This window comes from Agelaius phoeniceus, chromosome Z (assembly GCF_051311805.1).
Source record: "Agelaius phoeniceus isolate bAgePho1 chromosome Z, bAgePho1.hap1, whole genome shotgun sequence".
In the NCBI taxonomy this organism is placed as follows: Eukaryota; Metazoa; Chordata; class Aves; order Passeriformes; family Icteridae; genus Agelaius; species Agelaius phoeniceus.
In genome coordinates, this window is record NC_135303.1 from 69,481,970 (window position 1) to 69,500,145 (window position 18,176).

The 18,176-nt window shown below is 37.7% G+C and overlaps 1 protein-coding gene across 1 annotated transcript; it reads right to left on the reverse strand.

Moving 5' to 3' along the window:
• Positions 1-17: 17 nt before the first annotated feature.
• Positions 18-18,066, reverse strand: GFM2 (GTP dependent ribosome recycling factor mitochondrial 2). The gene is made up of 22 exons (XM_054651760.2): positions 17,765-18,066; positions 17,483-17,574; positions 17,111-17,193; positions 16,482-16,566; positions 15,367-15,412; positions 14,307-14,404; positions 13,139-13,264; positions 12,649-12,737; positions 10,295-10,383; positions 10,007-10,067; positions 9,724-9,909; positions 7,979-8,059; positions 7,110-7,258; positions 6,433-6,573; positions 6,253-6,352; positions 5,570-5,759; positions 4,319-4,395; positions 3,670-3,808; positions 3,365-3,550; positions 1,818-1,933; positions 1,394-1,576; positions 18-930 (listed from the first exon to the last, which is right to left on the reverse strand). The coding sequence occupies exons 2-22, from the start codon at positions 17,502-17,504 to the stop codon at positions 802-804; spliced, it is 2,376 nt and encodes a 791-aa protein (XP_054507735.2). The 5' UTR covers positions 17,505-17,574; positions 17,765-18,066; the 3' UTR covers positions 18-801.
• Between the last annotated feature and the right edge of the window lie 110 nt (positions 18,067-18,176).

Here is an 18,176-nt window from a genome sequence, read left to right on the forward strand (position 1 = left end):
CTAAGACATTATTTAAATTTGGAGCAAACTATTTTTTTATTTCAAAGTATCACTTGCCCCTTTTCTAGGTAACCAGATAATTGCAACCCATAGCAAATCAGAACAATTACAGCTTAGTTTACTAATTCCAAAAGGTAAACAAACAAACAAATCTGTTCTTAACATACTGCAGGGTGGTAGGTAGGAATTTGATCTGGAAAAACTGCCTTTCTTGTATTTTTCTTTTTTACATATATCTTACTTGATTTGCAGAAGTATCCATTTCTTACTTGATAAACTCAGGTAAAAATTACACCCAGTCTTGAACTCTGGTTCAAAACTGGTTTCTACCGGTAGAAGTAATACCTCTAAGTTGTACAATGTAAAGTGCTTATTAACCATATCCTTTGTACAGCTGAAAACAAAATACAGAGTGCCAAAACTGTGAAGTTATAAACAGTGATAAACAAAACTTCCACAAATTTTATTTACTAGATCAGGAAAATAGTCCAGTGGCACATTAAGGTGGACTTAGTGCTCATTTCTGTGAAGACAATTTGCATCACTTCTCATTACAAATGTCCGCAAGATAAGAATTTGCAGAGCAGCAATTTGTGGTTGCATTGCTGCTTTGCAATCATAAGGTTATGGCAGCAGAGCAGAGTCTCTTGAACCTTCCTCCCTGGACAGCTAAAAGCAGTCTGTTCATATAGCTGCTAACTCATTATTTGCCATCACCAGTTGGTCCCAGACGAACACACTGGTGTACATACGAAAATATTTAGCAAGAGGACAGAAAACACTGTTCCTAGAGAGAAAAGATCACACCAACCCCATCTTCCTCTGAAGAAGTGCACTTTGCTCTTGACTGCTCAGGGCTTGATAACTGGCAAGCTCCAATGTGAAGGTGGCTGAGCCCGACGTTAGAGAACGCAAAACTGTTGAGTAGCCCTGGACAAAATGGAGAACGCACGTCACTCAGGTTAGGATAAGGGCAAGATAAGTTAGCACAGGAAGCTGCTTAGACCACAGAGAGAGAAAAAAAAGAGTGTCAGAAGTACACTGCAGTGTACTAGTAAGTTAACTTTCCAATATTACTGTATTAGAATTGCAACACATGCATGAGTCAATAATAATCTTTTTTAAAAACTGTTCTCCATAAAACCTGTTTTAGTAGTATTTACTAGTTCTCTAGCTTACAGCTGAATACATGCTGGTTTAGCAATCTGAATTTGGCATAAGAAACAGCTACTCAATTTGAGGACACTTCCTTCTGACCTTCAATAATTAAAATACAATTTAAAAAATCCATTCTAAATTTACTTATCCATAACTAAGGAAAAGTAAACTGAAGCCAAATATGTTAAAGCATATAAAAAAGATCAGTTTTATCATTGGTAAGGTAATCACATACCATCATTTCTGCTAGTGGAACAGCAGCAACCACAACTCTGTTGTCTTGACGAGACAGGATTTCCTGAATATTACCTCTCCGCTGTGCAAGATCAGCAAGTGCTGCACTGAGATGATCTTCACTTACTGTGATTTCTAGGTTCATCAGGGGCTCCAGTATTTGTATACCAGCTTTTTTTAAAGCCTATGTGGAAAGGAAGGAAGTTATGATGATGTACTCTATGGGCTTTTTTAAATAAAATTGACATAAGTACTTGTATCACTGAAGCTGACTCAAACTCTCTACTTGCAAAAGCTGTAAATTCCCCAGCAAGGGCATTAGGAGAGCATGCAAAGAGGAAAAGTGACCAGATATTGATACACATGTATTCTCCCAGCAGTAGATCACGCTACTGTGTTCAGAGAAGCTTACAGTTTCACTGTACCTTTTGCAAGCAACGGGAGACACAGGCTGATACCATTGTGTGCGAGGTGTCTGGGTGCACTGTCAGTGATTGCACTGTCACATCTATATCTTGAACTGGGAATCCAAGCAGAGGTCCTGGGTAGGGCCATGAAGAAGAGATAAATGGGAAAAAAAACAAACAAGCTCATTTGTTTTCAGAACATTAGGACATGTGCAAAAATTTTTCAGAATTAACTGGAAGTTTCTCACTTTCCTCTTTGCTCTTTCCTTTCCTGTCCTCTCCCAGGGGTGTGGCTACTGGTCATGTTCCTGATTTAGAGGTTTTGTCATTGCCTAACTTTACCAAAAGAGACAAAGGAATGCAGCCTCATACTTTCTTAACTCTCTCTACCAAAAGCACAGATAATTTTCAGAACCTCCTGATATATACTCATCCAGACAACCATTACCAAAAAGTTATTTTTAAATACATTATACTTTCTAAAACAAGTCTCTTTTACAAGACATCATTTGAGAAAGCAGGAAAAACTTTTGTTTAACCAGAAGACAGAATATTTTCTGTATTTTCTGCAATGCCTGATACTAACACATAACCAAAACTCTAGGGGTAATTCAATTCCATAAACTAGTGTCCTAAGGCAGATTACCTCCAACCCAGGACTCTCAACTAGACCAAACTGTCTTAGACTACATATGAGGCTTGAAACACATCTGAGAAAAGAAACACTACCTTTTTTTAATGAAGAACATGGCCAGGTATTTTTATTTTTTTAAAGCACTTAATGACATCAATTTTAGGCTGGAGACAGCACAGTTCTGAAGTTTCTTCAAGAAGTGTAAAGAAAGCACATGGTTAAGACATTCTACAGCCAAAGACAGGAGATGCTTTCGAGTTCCACAGAACAAATATGAAAAATCACTTCATGCTGGTTCTTAAAATCTCCTTTGTTAATCCACAACCTACTGATATTACTGTCCACAAGTTATTTTTGTCCACAAGTTACATAAGACTTCCTATTTTTAATTAAAAGTCAGGGACACTTTTAATTTATTCAAGGGCACTTTAATCCTTTAGAAAACACACTTTCCAATTACGTAAGGCTTTTTGCTGAAAACTCATGGATTTAGCATATTTGAAAATTAAAAAAATGCATTAGTATTGTAACCGTAATAGAAGTGTAATACATGTTGGCCTATGAAACCATTTCTGTTTTATCACTATGGTTTACATGATGTCATGAAGTAAATGTCTTATCTCTTACACCACATTAAAAAAATAAACCAAAAGAACTCCAAGCTCACTGTTGAGTGACTGAGAAGACAACAACCTTGAAAGCAAACCAAAGGCAAACTGATTTCCATTCCAGGCAAAGAGAAAAAGACATTTGGCAATTTTTGTAGTAGAATTTTTTGTAGTTTTTGTAATTTTCCTTTGTACCTTACATATACATTAGTTGTACATTTATGTACTATCTTTTTTTCAAGCTACCAAGCAGTTTTTCCTTCCAGAAAATGGATTCTTACAAAAATATTAGACCAGTATAGCTGGCATAACATTTCCTTTACCTTGAATGCATGAATTTGTGATTCCATTTTCTATAGCTCCTTGGAGTTCTTTGGGCAGTACTTCACTGACATTCTCAGCATAGCTGATGATGGGTTTTGTTGCTGCCCCTTCTCCTGACGTGGGCCTCACCTCTATCTCAGCAGTTACACAGTGTCGTTTATCACCTACTGTTTTGTCCAATATATCTGCAGGGGGAGGAAAAAAATAATACATAAAATTCATCTGAAAGCTACTCATATATCATTTAAAGTAAATCAAGCTACACAACCAGAAACAAGATGTGCCTTGCATTCACTCATTTTACCTGTAGCTTGGGCAGCATTTAAGATGGTTTCTCGGTATGCTATTTGAAGCGGTCCCAAGTAAGTCTCAATTCCATATTCACGTTTGATTCGGTCATGAATAATTTCTATGTGTAGCTCTCCCATGCCACAGAGGATAGTCTGGTGAGAAGATAATTAAGAGGGAAGTGGAAAAACATGCAAAATTCAGGTTTTAATACAAATTCTTTAAGCAATGACTTGCATGCTTCAAATTGTCTCTGAAAAATGCTTCTAATTCAAATGGCCATAATACTTCAAATTCTAAGGACCCTTAGAATTTGAAGTATTATGGCTCTAAGTCATCTAACATAAACACCGTTTAAGTGAGAGTGTTGTTACCAGTACTGTGCTCATCATAAAAAAGATAATCTTACCTAACCTTAAAGACTATGTAATTCAAACCTTTTTAAATACAGAATTGTCAAAAACATGCAGAGCATGGGCTGACTTCCTCTGTTCTGTAAAGCACAAGTGACAAAGACTCTATTTTAGTTTCATACACATATCATAGGAACATTCAGGGAGTTCTTTTTAATCAAGAACACATCAATATGCAAATGAACTAACTAAACTGTGGTCTTAATGTTCTAAAATAATGTTATAAGATGAGCAATAGAAGATTCATCTTACTTGTCCTGTGTCAGGATCTGGCTTCACTTTTAAACTGGGATCTTCACGCTGAAGGCAGCTCAATGCATTATCCAAGTCTGTACAGAAATATCAAACATTTTATCTGAAGCAAATTCAGTAATCTGAAGATCAGAGTTAGTGCCTAAATATCACTTTCCTCAAAACAAGCAAAAGAATCCTTGAGGAGCATAGATTTTGACAAAAAAATTCAGGTCAAATTACAAGTAACCAGCAACTTCTGATTTTATCCCACAGATTAACTGTGCTAAAAAGTGCTTGAATTTAATTATTATACATGCTATTTTCAGAGTGATATTTTGTGTTTCTATGAAGACAGACTGGAACCAACAAATTATTAATGAAGCCAGTAAGTAACTGATAAGAGAAATGTCAACTGTTACATGATTTACCTATGTACTTCAAGATAACATGAAATGGCCCAAATGAAAATATAAATCACTTTTTATACATAGTTTTGGGTTTTTTTCTGATTCCCCATTATCTTAACTGTTGAGGAAAGCAGCAGAATGATGAATCAAGAGCCAAGACTGCATCCATCATACCTTACAGTCTTTGGGGGGAAAAGCCACAGAAGTAAACAAACAAAAGCAAACTAAAACATCCAAACACTACAAACTCAGTAACACCTTATAACCCAGTGGCTCAGCCTGCAGACATGTTGCTCCAAATCTGTTTTCTACCTCACTCCATTCTGTAACAGTACACTGGTACTTCCCCTCCTCCTCTTCACCCCCAAACAAGCTCAGCTTTGTTAGAACAAAGATACAGAATTTAAAGGGTATTTCCAAAAAGAGTCATATCACCAAGCCATCTACTGTTGAGAAAACAGTAAGATTACAGGACTGTAAGGATGCAAAGATGAACCCTAACTAGACACAGAGAATTCTTGGTATACAAAGACTTTATAGAGTAAAACTCAGAGTGCCAGCTGAAAAAAACCCCACATTTTAAGGCTATTTGTACTCGAGACACTATGTACAGCCCACCACTGTAACTGCAGCAAAACTCAGAATAAGTATCCTTCTATTTCTAAATGAAGAACTACTACTTTTCTAGACACAAAAACTAGAAAAGTAGTAGTACCACTACTGCTTGATGCAGTTATAGCAAAGGATATGGACAATCATGATCTGAAGTATACCCTCAGTATAAAAAACACCAGAAAGAACCATACTAGATCAATGGGCTGTTAAGTCTGTTAAGTCATCCAGTTAGGTGGCTGCATTGTACCTTGTTGTCTGGCCATTGAAGGCGGTTCAATGGTACAGAAGAAGACAGGCTCAGGGATCTCAACACCTGCCAGCAGAAGACTGTCTACACCACTACCAGACCTCTTCTTTTCCCCAGCATCCCTTCCAGCTCGGCGTGCTGCAGCAACAGCTGAAGCCTTTGATGACACTATGGTATCTCCAGTGGCACTCTAGAGATCAACAAAGGAAGTGATGTGAAAAAAAAACCAACCCCAAATTCAAAATGTATGCTAAAGCTGGTTACATTTTAGAAAATCTATGTAAATGAGATTCATGAAGCAAGCACAAAACACATTTATTTGAACTTGAAACTGTTCCTTTTGGGTAACTGATTCAGACCAACATTCCCCTTCCCCACAGGAGGTCTCTTTGTGATATTACACTGTATTTTAAGAGTTACAGTATTAATACGAGCCCAACCCTAACAAAATACACCTTTTTTGTGTATCAGTCCTTTCCAATCAGCACTGCAGTTTCCAGGTCAATTATTGATATTTGTAGATTGTGGTATTTAATTTTAGGAGGAAGTACATCTAAATGTACTTCAAATAAAGCAAGTTTACATATGTCACCATAATCAAGAACATTAGAGATATGATATCATAGAAGTAGAAAGCACACTAGTGAAACAAGCTCCTTTACAGTATCCGTATTCTTCATTACCTGTTTTAACCCAACAGTGAGAGCAATGTTGCCGGGCATTAGTGATGGTATTTCAATTTGCTGATCAGCAAAAGGCAGGAGCAGCCGGCTCATTCTCTCCCTGAAAATTAAATTCTCTGTTACTCAGGACTTTAACAGGTATTCCAATACTACATAGAACCACACCTCTATCTTACTCACGTGCAACTTTTGTTAATATTATATACAGCTGACTGAGGTTTCAGTGAACCTGAGTAAACGCGAACAAAAACTAGTGGTCCACGACATTTATCATGAAGAACTTTGAATGCCAGGGCACACAGGTCATCCTTGTACCACTGTCTGCAAAATAAAAAGCACAACAAAAAGCATACTTGTAGGATTAATCTGCTCACATGCACTTTTACCTAAACTTTCACTCATTTAAGAGGTGATATGCTTCTTACTGCAATGTTAGTGGAGGCAGATTTTCAAAAACTGTAATTTGTACCAAAAAATAATAATCTAAGCAGTTCCACCTCCAATAGGATATGTTATGTAAGATGTTATGTGATTCAGACAATACTAAACAGGATTACTAGATCACATTTTTGTGAAATGACAATGTCCTCAGATTAAAAAAAGACTAAAGAACTCTAAAGTGCAAGTTTGACAGTTGGAGATAAATGCATCCAATTCCAGTAGAACTGAACAAAGCAGGTTCGGTACTCAAGTGTATTTTTCTGTCCACACATCTCTACTATTATTTAATACCTAAAGACAGTAAATATTTTTTAAAAATATGAATGCTTTGTTAATATATTTCATTTTCTCCTTTTGTGCTTTCCTACTTATCTTTCCTTCTTTTTTTCTGAATCTCCTTTTCTACCTGTACTTACAGAAACTCATATGAACGCTCATTAGGTGCGGGCAGGTACAAAGTAATAGCATCCAGTAATGGCTGCACCCCTTTGTTCTTCAGCGCACTGCCACAGAGCACAGGGACAGCCTTCTGAGCTAGCGTGATTCTGCGGATAGCAGACTGCAGCTGCAAAAAAACAGTTATTTTCTGTTACTACGTGATCTACAATTTAGTTGCACTCCAGCTATTAGATACTGCTAACCAATCTCCAAAAATCTAAAAAGTATGTTTGTAAATACAACATCACTCATCCAAAATCCTTTCACTGCTTTTAGCAAGCTCCAAACCATAAACCCAAACATTTAGATGCTAAAACAGAAGACACTGGTTTTAAGATTTCTAAACATTTCACACAAATCTGCTGGTGTTCTTGTTATAACAATCCTTTGAATTCAGTATGTTGTAACTTACTGCTTTCAACATGCAGTGTCTAAAGATCCAACCATTTCAAAGTAGCTGAGATGCTATTTTTGTTAGTGAGAATCAGCAGCTCAGTCACAAACTGCACTGAGTCTACCTGAAAGTTCCATTCACCTTTCCCTAAACCTTTTTGTAGCAGTCTAACTTTCAAAAAAAAGAAAACCCCACCTTCCTAAATAAATGTACCCAACTTTTAAAATAAAGCCTAGCATGCCTAAGAATCCTAAAATAGCATATCTTTATAAAATTCCTACTAACTCTGAATATATTGTTCTACATCCACACTACTGTTAATTTACTGCGTAAGATGGTATGATCTCATTTTATTGAAAAATCTGCAAAATCATAATTTGCATGTGTCAAAGGAAGAATAACCCAAACCCTTGCAACAAGAACTAGTAAACACTTGTAAATGTAAAAAAATACCTTGTCAGCTGGTATTAAGTCAAAATTTTCACTATTTTCTCCTAGAACCAGCTCAGCAAATTCATCATCCAGATCTGCAACCTTCAACAGAATAGTTCTTTATTATTTGGCATACAGCAGTTTCACAGAAAAGTTACATATCTAACTTACTTAGAATATATAGCTAAACAGAGCAGAAACAAAGCCTTTAAAGACATCAGCAATTATAAACTCAGATCATATAAAATTATGGAAATGAAGACTTCAAGAAAGGATGGAGGAAAAAAACCCAGGGAAGTCTGAAGTAAGCAGCAAGCAACCTTTACAAGCCAACAGATACTGAGCGAGAAGAAACAGACAAGCATCATGGCATTTTGGCCTTCTTCATGCCAAGGGTTTGTAGGTCCAAGAACACGTCTCTGTTTTTAAATTGTACCAGTTAGCTTGACATGTAACTTAACTCCTTAAACATCTAACATACATCCCTGCACTGTCACAGGTTCAGGACACCCAAACACAGGAAAGCACTTTGCCCTCTCTATTGGCTACACACCAATTGGCCAAATTTTGAAATAAACCCTTGATAAGCAATTAGAAGTCTTATCAAGTTAACAGTTAAAACATGAGAGATAAAGGAAATAGTTCATTTAATTAAGTGAAAGTAACGTGTGCAAAATGGCCAGTATTCAAAATGCTACAGTTTACAGGGTTTTGATAAGGAGTATTAACAGCATAGAAAGCATTTCAAAAAATGTTTTACAAATACAGGGTTATCTCAATTATCTCACTTCTGGTACACCCCTTCCTCCTTCAGGAAGGGCCCAGAAAACAAAGGGGAAAAAAACCAACACTGTTCTTACAAATCTTTCTACCTGATAACACATTTCTTAAGAAAAAAGGCTGGGTATTAACACTGCCATTTCAAAACCTACTAAGTTTGAAAACCAGATTGTGTATATGTTCTACTGAACTCAGAGCAATATAAAATATATCTATCCAATTTCAAAGGAAACAGAGCTACCATAATCTGTTTCTGCACTTGCACAATGTTATTCAAAGTTGTGTGGAAGGCAGCCCTTCCAACAAAAAGGATCGATTTATAATTGGATTGAGCTGCTTCTAATACAGCATTTAGTGCCATTTTGACCAGGCTGCAACATCCCATCCAGCTTTTAGCTGTCATTTCAGAAGAGTATGGATACCCTGCAGGTTTCAAGTCATATCTGTCACGTTTCATTTCAAATATATTTTGGCATCTAAGACAGTACAAACACTGTCTGCTTTTAGCTTCCCCAGCACAAAAGAGACAGACAAATTGTAGGAACTCAATTGCAAAACCACTAATGGGGCTGGAGCGCAGCTGGAGGCCCAGAGCGATGGGTTTGTCTGGATTGGAGACGCTAGATCAGGATGCAAATACTGTTTCTTACTATTTGAACTAGCAGTAGTGGCCCTGCTTCAGGGAAAACAGAACCAGGTTCTCCTCAGAGGTACACAAGGAAAGCACCAGCCTGGCAGTTCAAGCTTGCACCACAGTAAAATCCCACTGGACATAAAGAAATTATGATCAAGCACTGGAACAGGCTGTCTACAGAGAATCATCATCCTTGGACTTGAAAACTCAACTGAACAAGCCTGAACAAGTCGACCTAATGCTTTAAGCTGATCACTTAACCAGACGCCTCCAGAGGTCTCTTTCAGCCTACTTTTCCTACTGCTCTGAGTAATGAGTTTAAATATATTATGTATTTACTTTAGAACTTTACTTGTTCTATTAAGGTATTTCTTGCATCCTGGACTTCTTGGAACAGGTTTGGATCATCAGTCTCCAGCAGCAGTTTTCGCTCAAAATTTTTTCCATCATCCACATCAGAAGTGGGTTTCCAAATTATTTGCTCCTTAGTCACAACATCAACCAGTCCTCTGAAGGTCTTGGCTTCCCCAATAGGCAACTGCAAATCAGAGACTTTGTCTTAGACAGATGCAAAAAAATTAAGAAAGTAGTTCCATTCAAAAGAAATGAAACAAGCATTTAATTTCTAAGCTTACCTGTAACAGTAAGGGTTTTGTCTTCAACTTTTGTTTGATGCTCTCGACAGCATATGTAAAACTACAGAAAAGACACTAAGTTAAACAAAACTTTATGATATTAGTATGATAGGCTCACCATTCCCTATTTACTGCAAAAATTACTCCTACAATTATACAAAAATATGCATTTCCATAACCAAAGAAGTATACAGTATTAACATAATTGGGTTGCTCTATGCTTAACAGAAAATGCTAGACATTCTCTTATGAGCTTCTTAACAATTATTAAAATAACTGCCTGAATACCTTGCCCTGTTTTTGTCCATCTTGTTTAAAAAGCAAATTCGTGGAATCTGGTGTTTGTCCGCTTGTCTCCAGACTGTCAGAGTTTGTGCCTAAAAGCAAAACACAAAATGGAAACATTAGTGTCAACAGTTGCACTACATGCTCCCCAATACCACTGAAGGTCTGAGTTGAGAGTAGAGAAGGGAACTGTGCTGTGTATTGTGACAATCCCATATCTAGCTTAATAGATGAACTCCAAAAGCAGCTTTATCTTATCTTGTCTCTCAGCTGTTGTCATTTCCTTTTCTGCACTAAAGGCATGTAGGCATAGTGGCAAGGGAATGTGAAGAGAAACTAAGCATTATGGGGGGCATATATGGGGAAAACTCTGTAATGTAGTGACTTTATGTTTTATTGCCAAATTACTTAGGCACACACAGGCAAGCATTTCTGTGGCAACACATACAGCACTAAAAAGTACTGTGGTTTTAACAGTAATTTGTGCACTGCTGAGCCATTTATCATATGTATTTTTATTTGAAAATTAAAGCAGGTATTTAGAAAAATAGTTCAGATTCAGTAATAGACTCTTGCCACTACAAGGAATAATGCAGGAATTTGCTACAGAGTTCTAGAAAAAAACAAGAAGTTCTAATTGCTTTGTTTTTGAGGGTGGAAGCTATTACTCAGTTCAGGTTCATATTTAGTGGCACCTACATGTTTTCCAGTAGGAAGTTAAATAATGTGACTTACAGTGATTAAGAATTCATTCATCCCTCATCCAGGAAAAACCTATGTCCCATGCAAGAGGGACTTCACATGTAACTTTTCTACAGGACTGAACTACTTAAACATCTCATGCTGTAAAAAGTCCAGTTCTAGCTTGCCTCCACCTTTTCTGCACCCTGTTAAAAAGGCCACTGGGGAGGCAGAAAACCTCCTTGAAAATTATCTGTTTTCTACATGAAATGTGAAAATGAGAAATTGGCCTAGATTAATTTCATTCAATTTGTGGAGCTAGTCAGAAGCATCCACCTCAATCAACAGTTGTAAAAGACAGCAACAAAATAACAAAACCATTCCAAACTTTTAATGATAATCACACTTATTAAATGCTCAGCTTCCTGAAGCTGAGTTTTTATAAAAGCATTGAGAGAGATAATACAGAGAAAAATCTCTGTACACTATTTCTGCCTGATTAAAGTCATTAAACACTGCAGGAGTGTTTAATGACGAGTGACTGGAGGTAAAATCAGAGAAAACTGGGAAGGCACATTCACCCTCTAAGAGAATTTGTAACTGTGGAAACTACAGGGTGAGATGCAGTTGCTATTCCCCAGATAGGATGGGGTCAGCATGCCTGACTTCCCACACAATACATGCTGAGCAGAGTGAAGACACTGTGTCCAGGTTCTGTTTAAATCCTTGCAAGAGGGGGAACTCAGTGGTACCTTGTGGCTGGTAAGTCACATAGCAGCTGTCAACCAAGGGAAAAAAAAATAAGAACCAGGAACCATGGCAAGATCACAGACCTTTAATTAAGATCTTTAATTTCTTAAAGATACACCTCCATCTTAAAGGTGATCTTAGATGTAACACTACTATTACCTAGCTAGAAGGTACGACCACCCCCACTGAACATGACGCATGACTACAGTCACTGAAGCTCCACCTAGACACAAAAATAGTATTAAAGTAAATTAAAAATGGAGAGAAGTTGGCTCCTGGGAACTTCTGGGATCAGAAAACAGGCTGAACTTGTCTTCATTCCTACAGCGACATCTATTGGGTAAGAACCGTACTCCATCCATGATGAATGACTACCTCAAGCTAGCTTTGGTTAAGGATTGGAGCTGGTTAGCATATTGCTTTGAAGGCACTTTTGCAACCAAATGCTACCACCAGAAGTCTTCAAACCTTAACCAGTCACAGAATTCAATTACATTAATGAGGAGTGCTATTCCATAAACTGTTAAGTCTTAGTCCTTTAAGGGTGCTAACAGTTGCTAGCAGAAGACAACATACTGCACTGTGAAGGTCCAGGGTCTCTCTTAACCTGCTGGCATGTCTCCCTGGACCTTTCCTGAGGCACCAACAGACCAATTAAGGACCCCTTAGGAGGATGTCTTTCTGTTTGCATATGACCCTGAACAAGGTAGTTGAACCATGCTCTGATCAAGTGGATTGTTCATTGAAGGGTCATATGCACTCTTGGGTCCCCATAATAGAACACTGAGAGACTGAATTGGTCACGAGAATTTCGTCTTTCCTGGGGAACTGAAAGACTAATCAAACACAAAGGGTTTGAGAAAATCTCTCCCCTTTACCAGACAGACTGCACACACACACACAAAAAATATAACAGCTGATTTTACCTCAACACCAGCTGAAGCATCAAATACCGCTACTGCTCCATCTAGGACTCTCAAACAACGCTCAACTTCCACTGTAAAGTCCACATGGCCTAAAAAACAATCTTCCTTTTATACCATCATAATTGAAACAGGAATCATCAATAGGTCATTACACATTTAAACAACATCTTTTTTCTTTTAAATAAAGTCAAAACAACTTTTTCTTTACTTGCAGGGAAATACATCTATCAGTTTTTGAAATAAACAAGATTATTATAAAGCAATCCTAGAACTGAGAACAATTTAATGTGGAAACATCTGAGCTCACTTTATATAAGCTAGGAGTCAGCAAGTAATAATTATCCAAAGCTGAACAGAGCTTAGTATAGGTGTTTTTATTGATGCAATTAAACCAATTAAATTTTGCATGACATTTAAGACAAAGACACTCTGCAACACTCCACCTCACCCTCTCTCCCTTAATAACATGAGTGCAACTAAAGAACAGTACCTGGGGTGTCAATCAGATTGATTCTGTAGTCCTTCCAGTCAAATGTAACAGCAGCAGACTGAATGGTAATACCACGTTCTCGCTCTTGTGCCATAAAATCTGTCACTGTGTCTCCATCATCAACATCTGCAAACAGAAACCAGGACTGGGTAGGTAATCAACTCAAAATCTGAAATTGTCTTTGAATACAGATGTCAAGAGAGATGTGGAAATAGTCTCTTTTACATATATATATAGATATATAAATATATATGTGTGTGTGTGTGTGTGTAAGCTAAGAAAATTAGCCTTTTGGAAACATTACAATGCCGGGTAATTTACCAGGCTCCCTTTCCTAGGAATAAATGCCCTGCAAGTAAAAGACAAGCTATTTCAACAACCTTTTTGTTGTTCTTAATCCCAGTAGCACCATGAGCATCTTAAAAACTAAACAAAGTCCAAAATCATGAACAAACTACAACTTTAAAAAACCTGGCTGCACTCACTGTATGGAATGTGACTGACATTTTGAAATTTGGTAATCAAAAGGTAATTAAATCAAAAGTAAAGTACAAACAAACAAACCACCAAGAAAGAGGTTGGGTTTTGCTTACTTTTTAATAACAAGAGAAGCAGTTCACATTTTTAAATTAGTGGGATCCCAAGTTCAACTGCTTGACAAGCTGAACATCTTCCATCAGTCATATACAGTTGAGAACAGGGTATAAAACTTAAAATGTCAAAATGAAACACAAAAAGAGGCTGCTGTGACCATTTCAATATTGAAGAATTCTATTAAACTTGCTGTAGCAAAGAAGTCTTTCTGTGTCATGGCTTTCAAAAGAAATGAATACTTTTTCTTACTGTGCCCTCTTCACAGGTCAAAAGAGAACTCAACAAACTGCTTTACCAGAATGGCCAATTAGCAAACAGCAAAATAAGGAGATTCTGTAATTAAATGTTAAATAAAACATAATATGCTGAAAGTAAAAGAAAAATATCAACCTATGATATCTGAAATCAAAACTACCTTAGTGGAAAAAGGAACATGCATTAAAATTCAATTAAACTGCAGCACAACTTAGGAACAACTGCCTCCTACATGAGATATTCCATCAGCAACTGTACTGCATGTAATTGTTGACTATAAATTTCTTAAACCTACTGAAATACAAAGAGCATTTCTAACCTCCAAGTGTTCTTATATATCCAGAATAATACAGCATCCTCTCTGTTGTTGTAGTTTTGCCTGCATCAATGTGGGCCATAATCCCAATGTTTCGGATTCTGCATTAAGTGAAAACAGTGTGGTTAGTGCAGTAATTTTTTAAGCCTGTGATAATTCTTATTTGTATAGTTAATATTCCCTAAGAACAGCACACCAGATTAATAGCATTGTTTCTCTGCTGCATATCTGATATAGTGTACACTCTAACACTGAAAAATGTAAGTATTGATATGGTGGATTTTCTTCAAATCAACAGTACTGAACAGTGTTGCAACAGGTTTCCAAGCTCCAGTTCATGGAAGGCCCCCTCTTCGGATCATGCTCACCCATCTGCCCTCCCAACAAACAGAAACAGCCTCGCCTCTCTCTTGTCCATCCTAATCCCTGACACCTGGTGCTCTAAACAACCTATAGCACAGATACACTTTACACCCCAAATATAGCGCACCCAAGTTCCCATGAAGCTGTCCTTGATCCCGTTCAGCCTACTCTTCCTTCCTGAAGTACCTCGCCAGTAGCTTCCAGAACTGCTTTGCTTGTTCTGCACAGCACAGCTTGTGATCAGCCCCATGTTCACCACTAATGCTGCCTTGACCTCACCCTCAGGTACACACTACCCTTCCAAGGGAACTTCAGCCCTAAGGCACTTTGGCAGCTTAGCCCCTAATTGCCTTGCCCTCATGAAACATGCCATGAAAACAAAGCACAGAGCCCTGCCCACCCGCAGCCCTCTAGCTGCCAAGACATCCTTCCCCCTTCTCCATCTCCCAGCAATACCACAGATTTGGAGCTTCCCTTAACAGTCTGGTTTTGGTTATGATGGTGCAAGCAAGGGACAACACAGGACCTCTGTGCCACCAGCAGGCACTCTCTATTAAAATGCCACAAGGGTAAAGGTAAGCAAGTACTAACTTTATATTAAACATGCACATCAGACAGGCATGGCAACAACCTACAATGCTTTATCACATCAACTGTTCTGACTGAAGTTACATCCCAACAATAAACTAGCTTGATGTACCTGGATATATGAGGATTAATGACAGAATGCAGAGACTTAACATCTCCTGGAAACAAAAAAAAAAAGAAACAAAACAAAACTTTTCAGACAGAACCCAATATAGAAACATATTTAAGAAAGCTTCTAAAAACCTTATTTAAAAAAAAGATTCAGAGCCACAAGTCATGAAAATCTGTAATCTCTACCACCTCAAATTTTTAAAGATATTAACCTAATTTTAAACAAACCTCTCCACATCTCAAAAAAAAGAGAAATGGTTGAGAAAACAGCTGTAACTTAGAAAGAACAGAAAAAAGGCATCACAGGAAAGTATCATCATCTTACTCTGCAGAAGCATACCTCAGTTCAAGACAACTGTAATGCTGACATTCATCTGAACTGGTGATTAGATAATTAATTTGAAAAGTTATTTCTTCTTTAAGCCTTAAAGCTATACAGTATAATTCTCAGGGATAAAAGGCAAGCTGACCCGTGTTGAGAAAATATGGGACTGGGAAGTTTTAAAAGCTATTTTCTTGCGAGATATATTCTTTCTCACACAGCTTAACTATAAAATAAGTTTTATTGTTATAATATAACAATATATTATAACAATATTATAACAATATAATATAACAATATATATTGTCAAGGTAATTTTTTTATGAAACTAACCCAAATTCACTTCTTCAAGCTATTGAAGTTGTGTTTCGGGAAAAAGTAGTATAGTTCATCCTTGATAGGCCACACAGAATTCAACAATATTTAAGCCAACATTCTTTTACCACCTACAGATCATCTGTCTCATCAGAGACAGACTGAGTAGCATCTTACAGGAACCCTTAATGAGGGGTCCCAGCACACTTCACAACTGACCTGACTTCTTATAACATGTACCTTAGCTTATTATTGCTTTCTAAAGGCTTTATACTGTGAATCTACTGAGAAAGAGCAGCAACACAAAACTCTTCAGTCCTTGAGCTAAGTGCTCTATTTATGTTTCATGCATTAAATTTTATTAAAAATGACCAAAAGAATACAACGAAACAGAAAGTGTACAGAAATAGAAAGAATTTCTTATTTTTATTCACTTTTAAATTAATCCTTACTATAAAGAAAACCACATAAACTTATACCTGGTGGAGAACTGTAGTTTCTCAGACTGCAGTTTCGCTGTGTCACACCCATGACTCTCATTCTTGTATTTCTGAAATACATGTACTTGAAAGAAAAAAGAATCATAGAGAATGTTAATTGTTATGATTAGCTATTTTGCAGCCACATTTCTGGCAGCTGTAGAAAAATAAACTAAAAAAAAATATCTACCAGAACAGATATTGTTGCTAGATATTTATATAAGGTCAAAAAAACATCTATTTAAAATCAGATGCTTGAAGTTGATGTCCACACTGAGGTTTAAACCAAAGTTGATCCAAATAATATTTGGGATAATCAGTAAAAATTTATGGCCACATCAAAATATTTTTCAATAGACAAAATTTTTTTAATACATCTAATTACTTGTGTAAATAATTCAACAATAACAAGAGTTAAGCAGTCAAAAAATTTACACAAAATTTACACATTCAATTCCCAATTCTGAAGTCCCATTTTAAATGAAAGTATGGAATGTCCAGAGGCCAACTGTTAAAGACAAAAAAAAACCAAGCAAAAACCAACACATCAATTAAAAAAAGCTTACTCAGAATAACACAAGTGTTCCCCTTGCTCACAGAAAAAGTATCAAAACTGGGGGAGAGCTTACCTTATTGCACAAACTTGATGACTTCAATGCATTCACTGAACATTTCCCCATAATTCTCAACATTCTGCCTCCCGTCTCTAAAGCTGTATAAAATTGCATAAAATGTTTATGACACGAGATAGGCTAACCATGTTCCTTTGACATAACTCAATCACAAAACTTCATTCTTCTTCATGGGAAATCAGGTTAATATTTTTCAGGTTATTGCTTTGCAAGTTAAATCAGTCACATCTGTAATAATAATATTATCAAGTCTTAACAATGCAGTATAAATGCATGCCCACAAACACTAAAAATATTTATCATGGAAATAATATATTTCTCCAGGAAAAATTAAAGCAGAATAACGAAAATTAGAGAATTTACACTCACTCTCAGATAAGATCCAGAGCATCGACTACTGGTGAGCAAAGTGCAAACAGCTTTTCTAGTCTTGAAGAACGAAGGATGGCAGGGCAAAGTACCTATTTAGGTCAGAAACAATAGAAAATATTAAGTACTATGACCTTTTAAGCACAGCCAAGTGCAGCAGCGTCAAAAGCATTCCTAGATGGCTGCCGGTTATTTGAGGAGACATCACTATCCAGCTCCCGTGACTTTCATGTTTCGGAGTAGTTTCACAATGCAGAGTAAGGGCTCAGCGCACACGCTCACCTCCACTCCCTCATCTTGCGATTCGCACACGTCTCCTGATGGTGCCGGCGCAGTTTGCTGACCGGGGGAGCGGGAAGGGCGCGCTGCCTTCACGTTGTCCGTGACGAGTCCCCAAGCCGAGCCCAGCCGAGTCCCGCCAGAGGCCGACCCCCGAAGGCTCTCTGCAAAGTGACACCGCCTTCCTGGCCGCGTTCCGAACCCCCGGGGCGTTTCGTGCGCTGGCTCCGGGTCACCTTCTGCTCCCGGACCTCCCCCTCGGCCCAGCCCGGGACCGTGCCGGACCTGCCCCGGCCAGCGCAGCCGCCGGAAGGCAACCTGCTTCTGCCTTCCCCCGCTACCTCACCTCCCTCCTGCGTTCCGCTCTCCCGCCACAACCTGACAGACCAGGCAGCAAAAAGCGCCTCTTGGACCT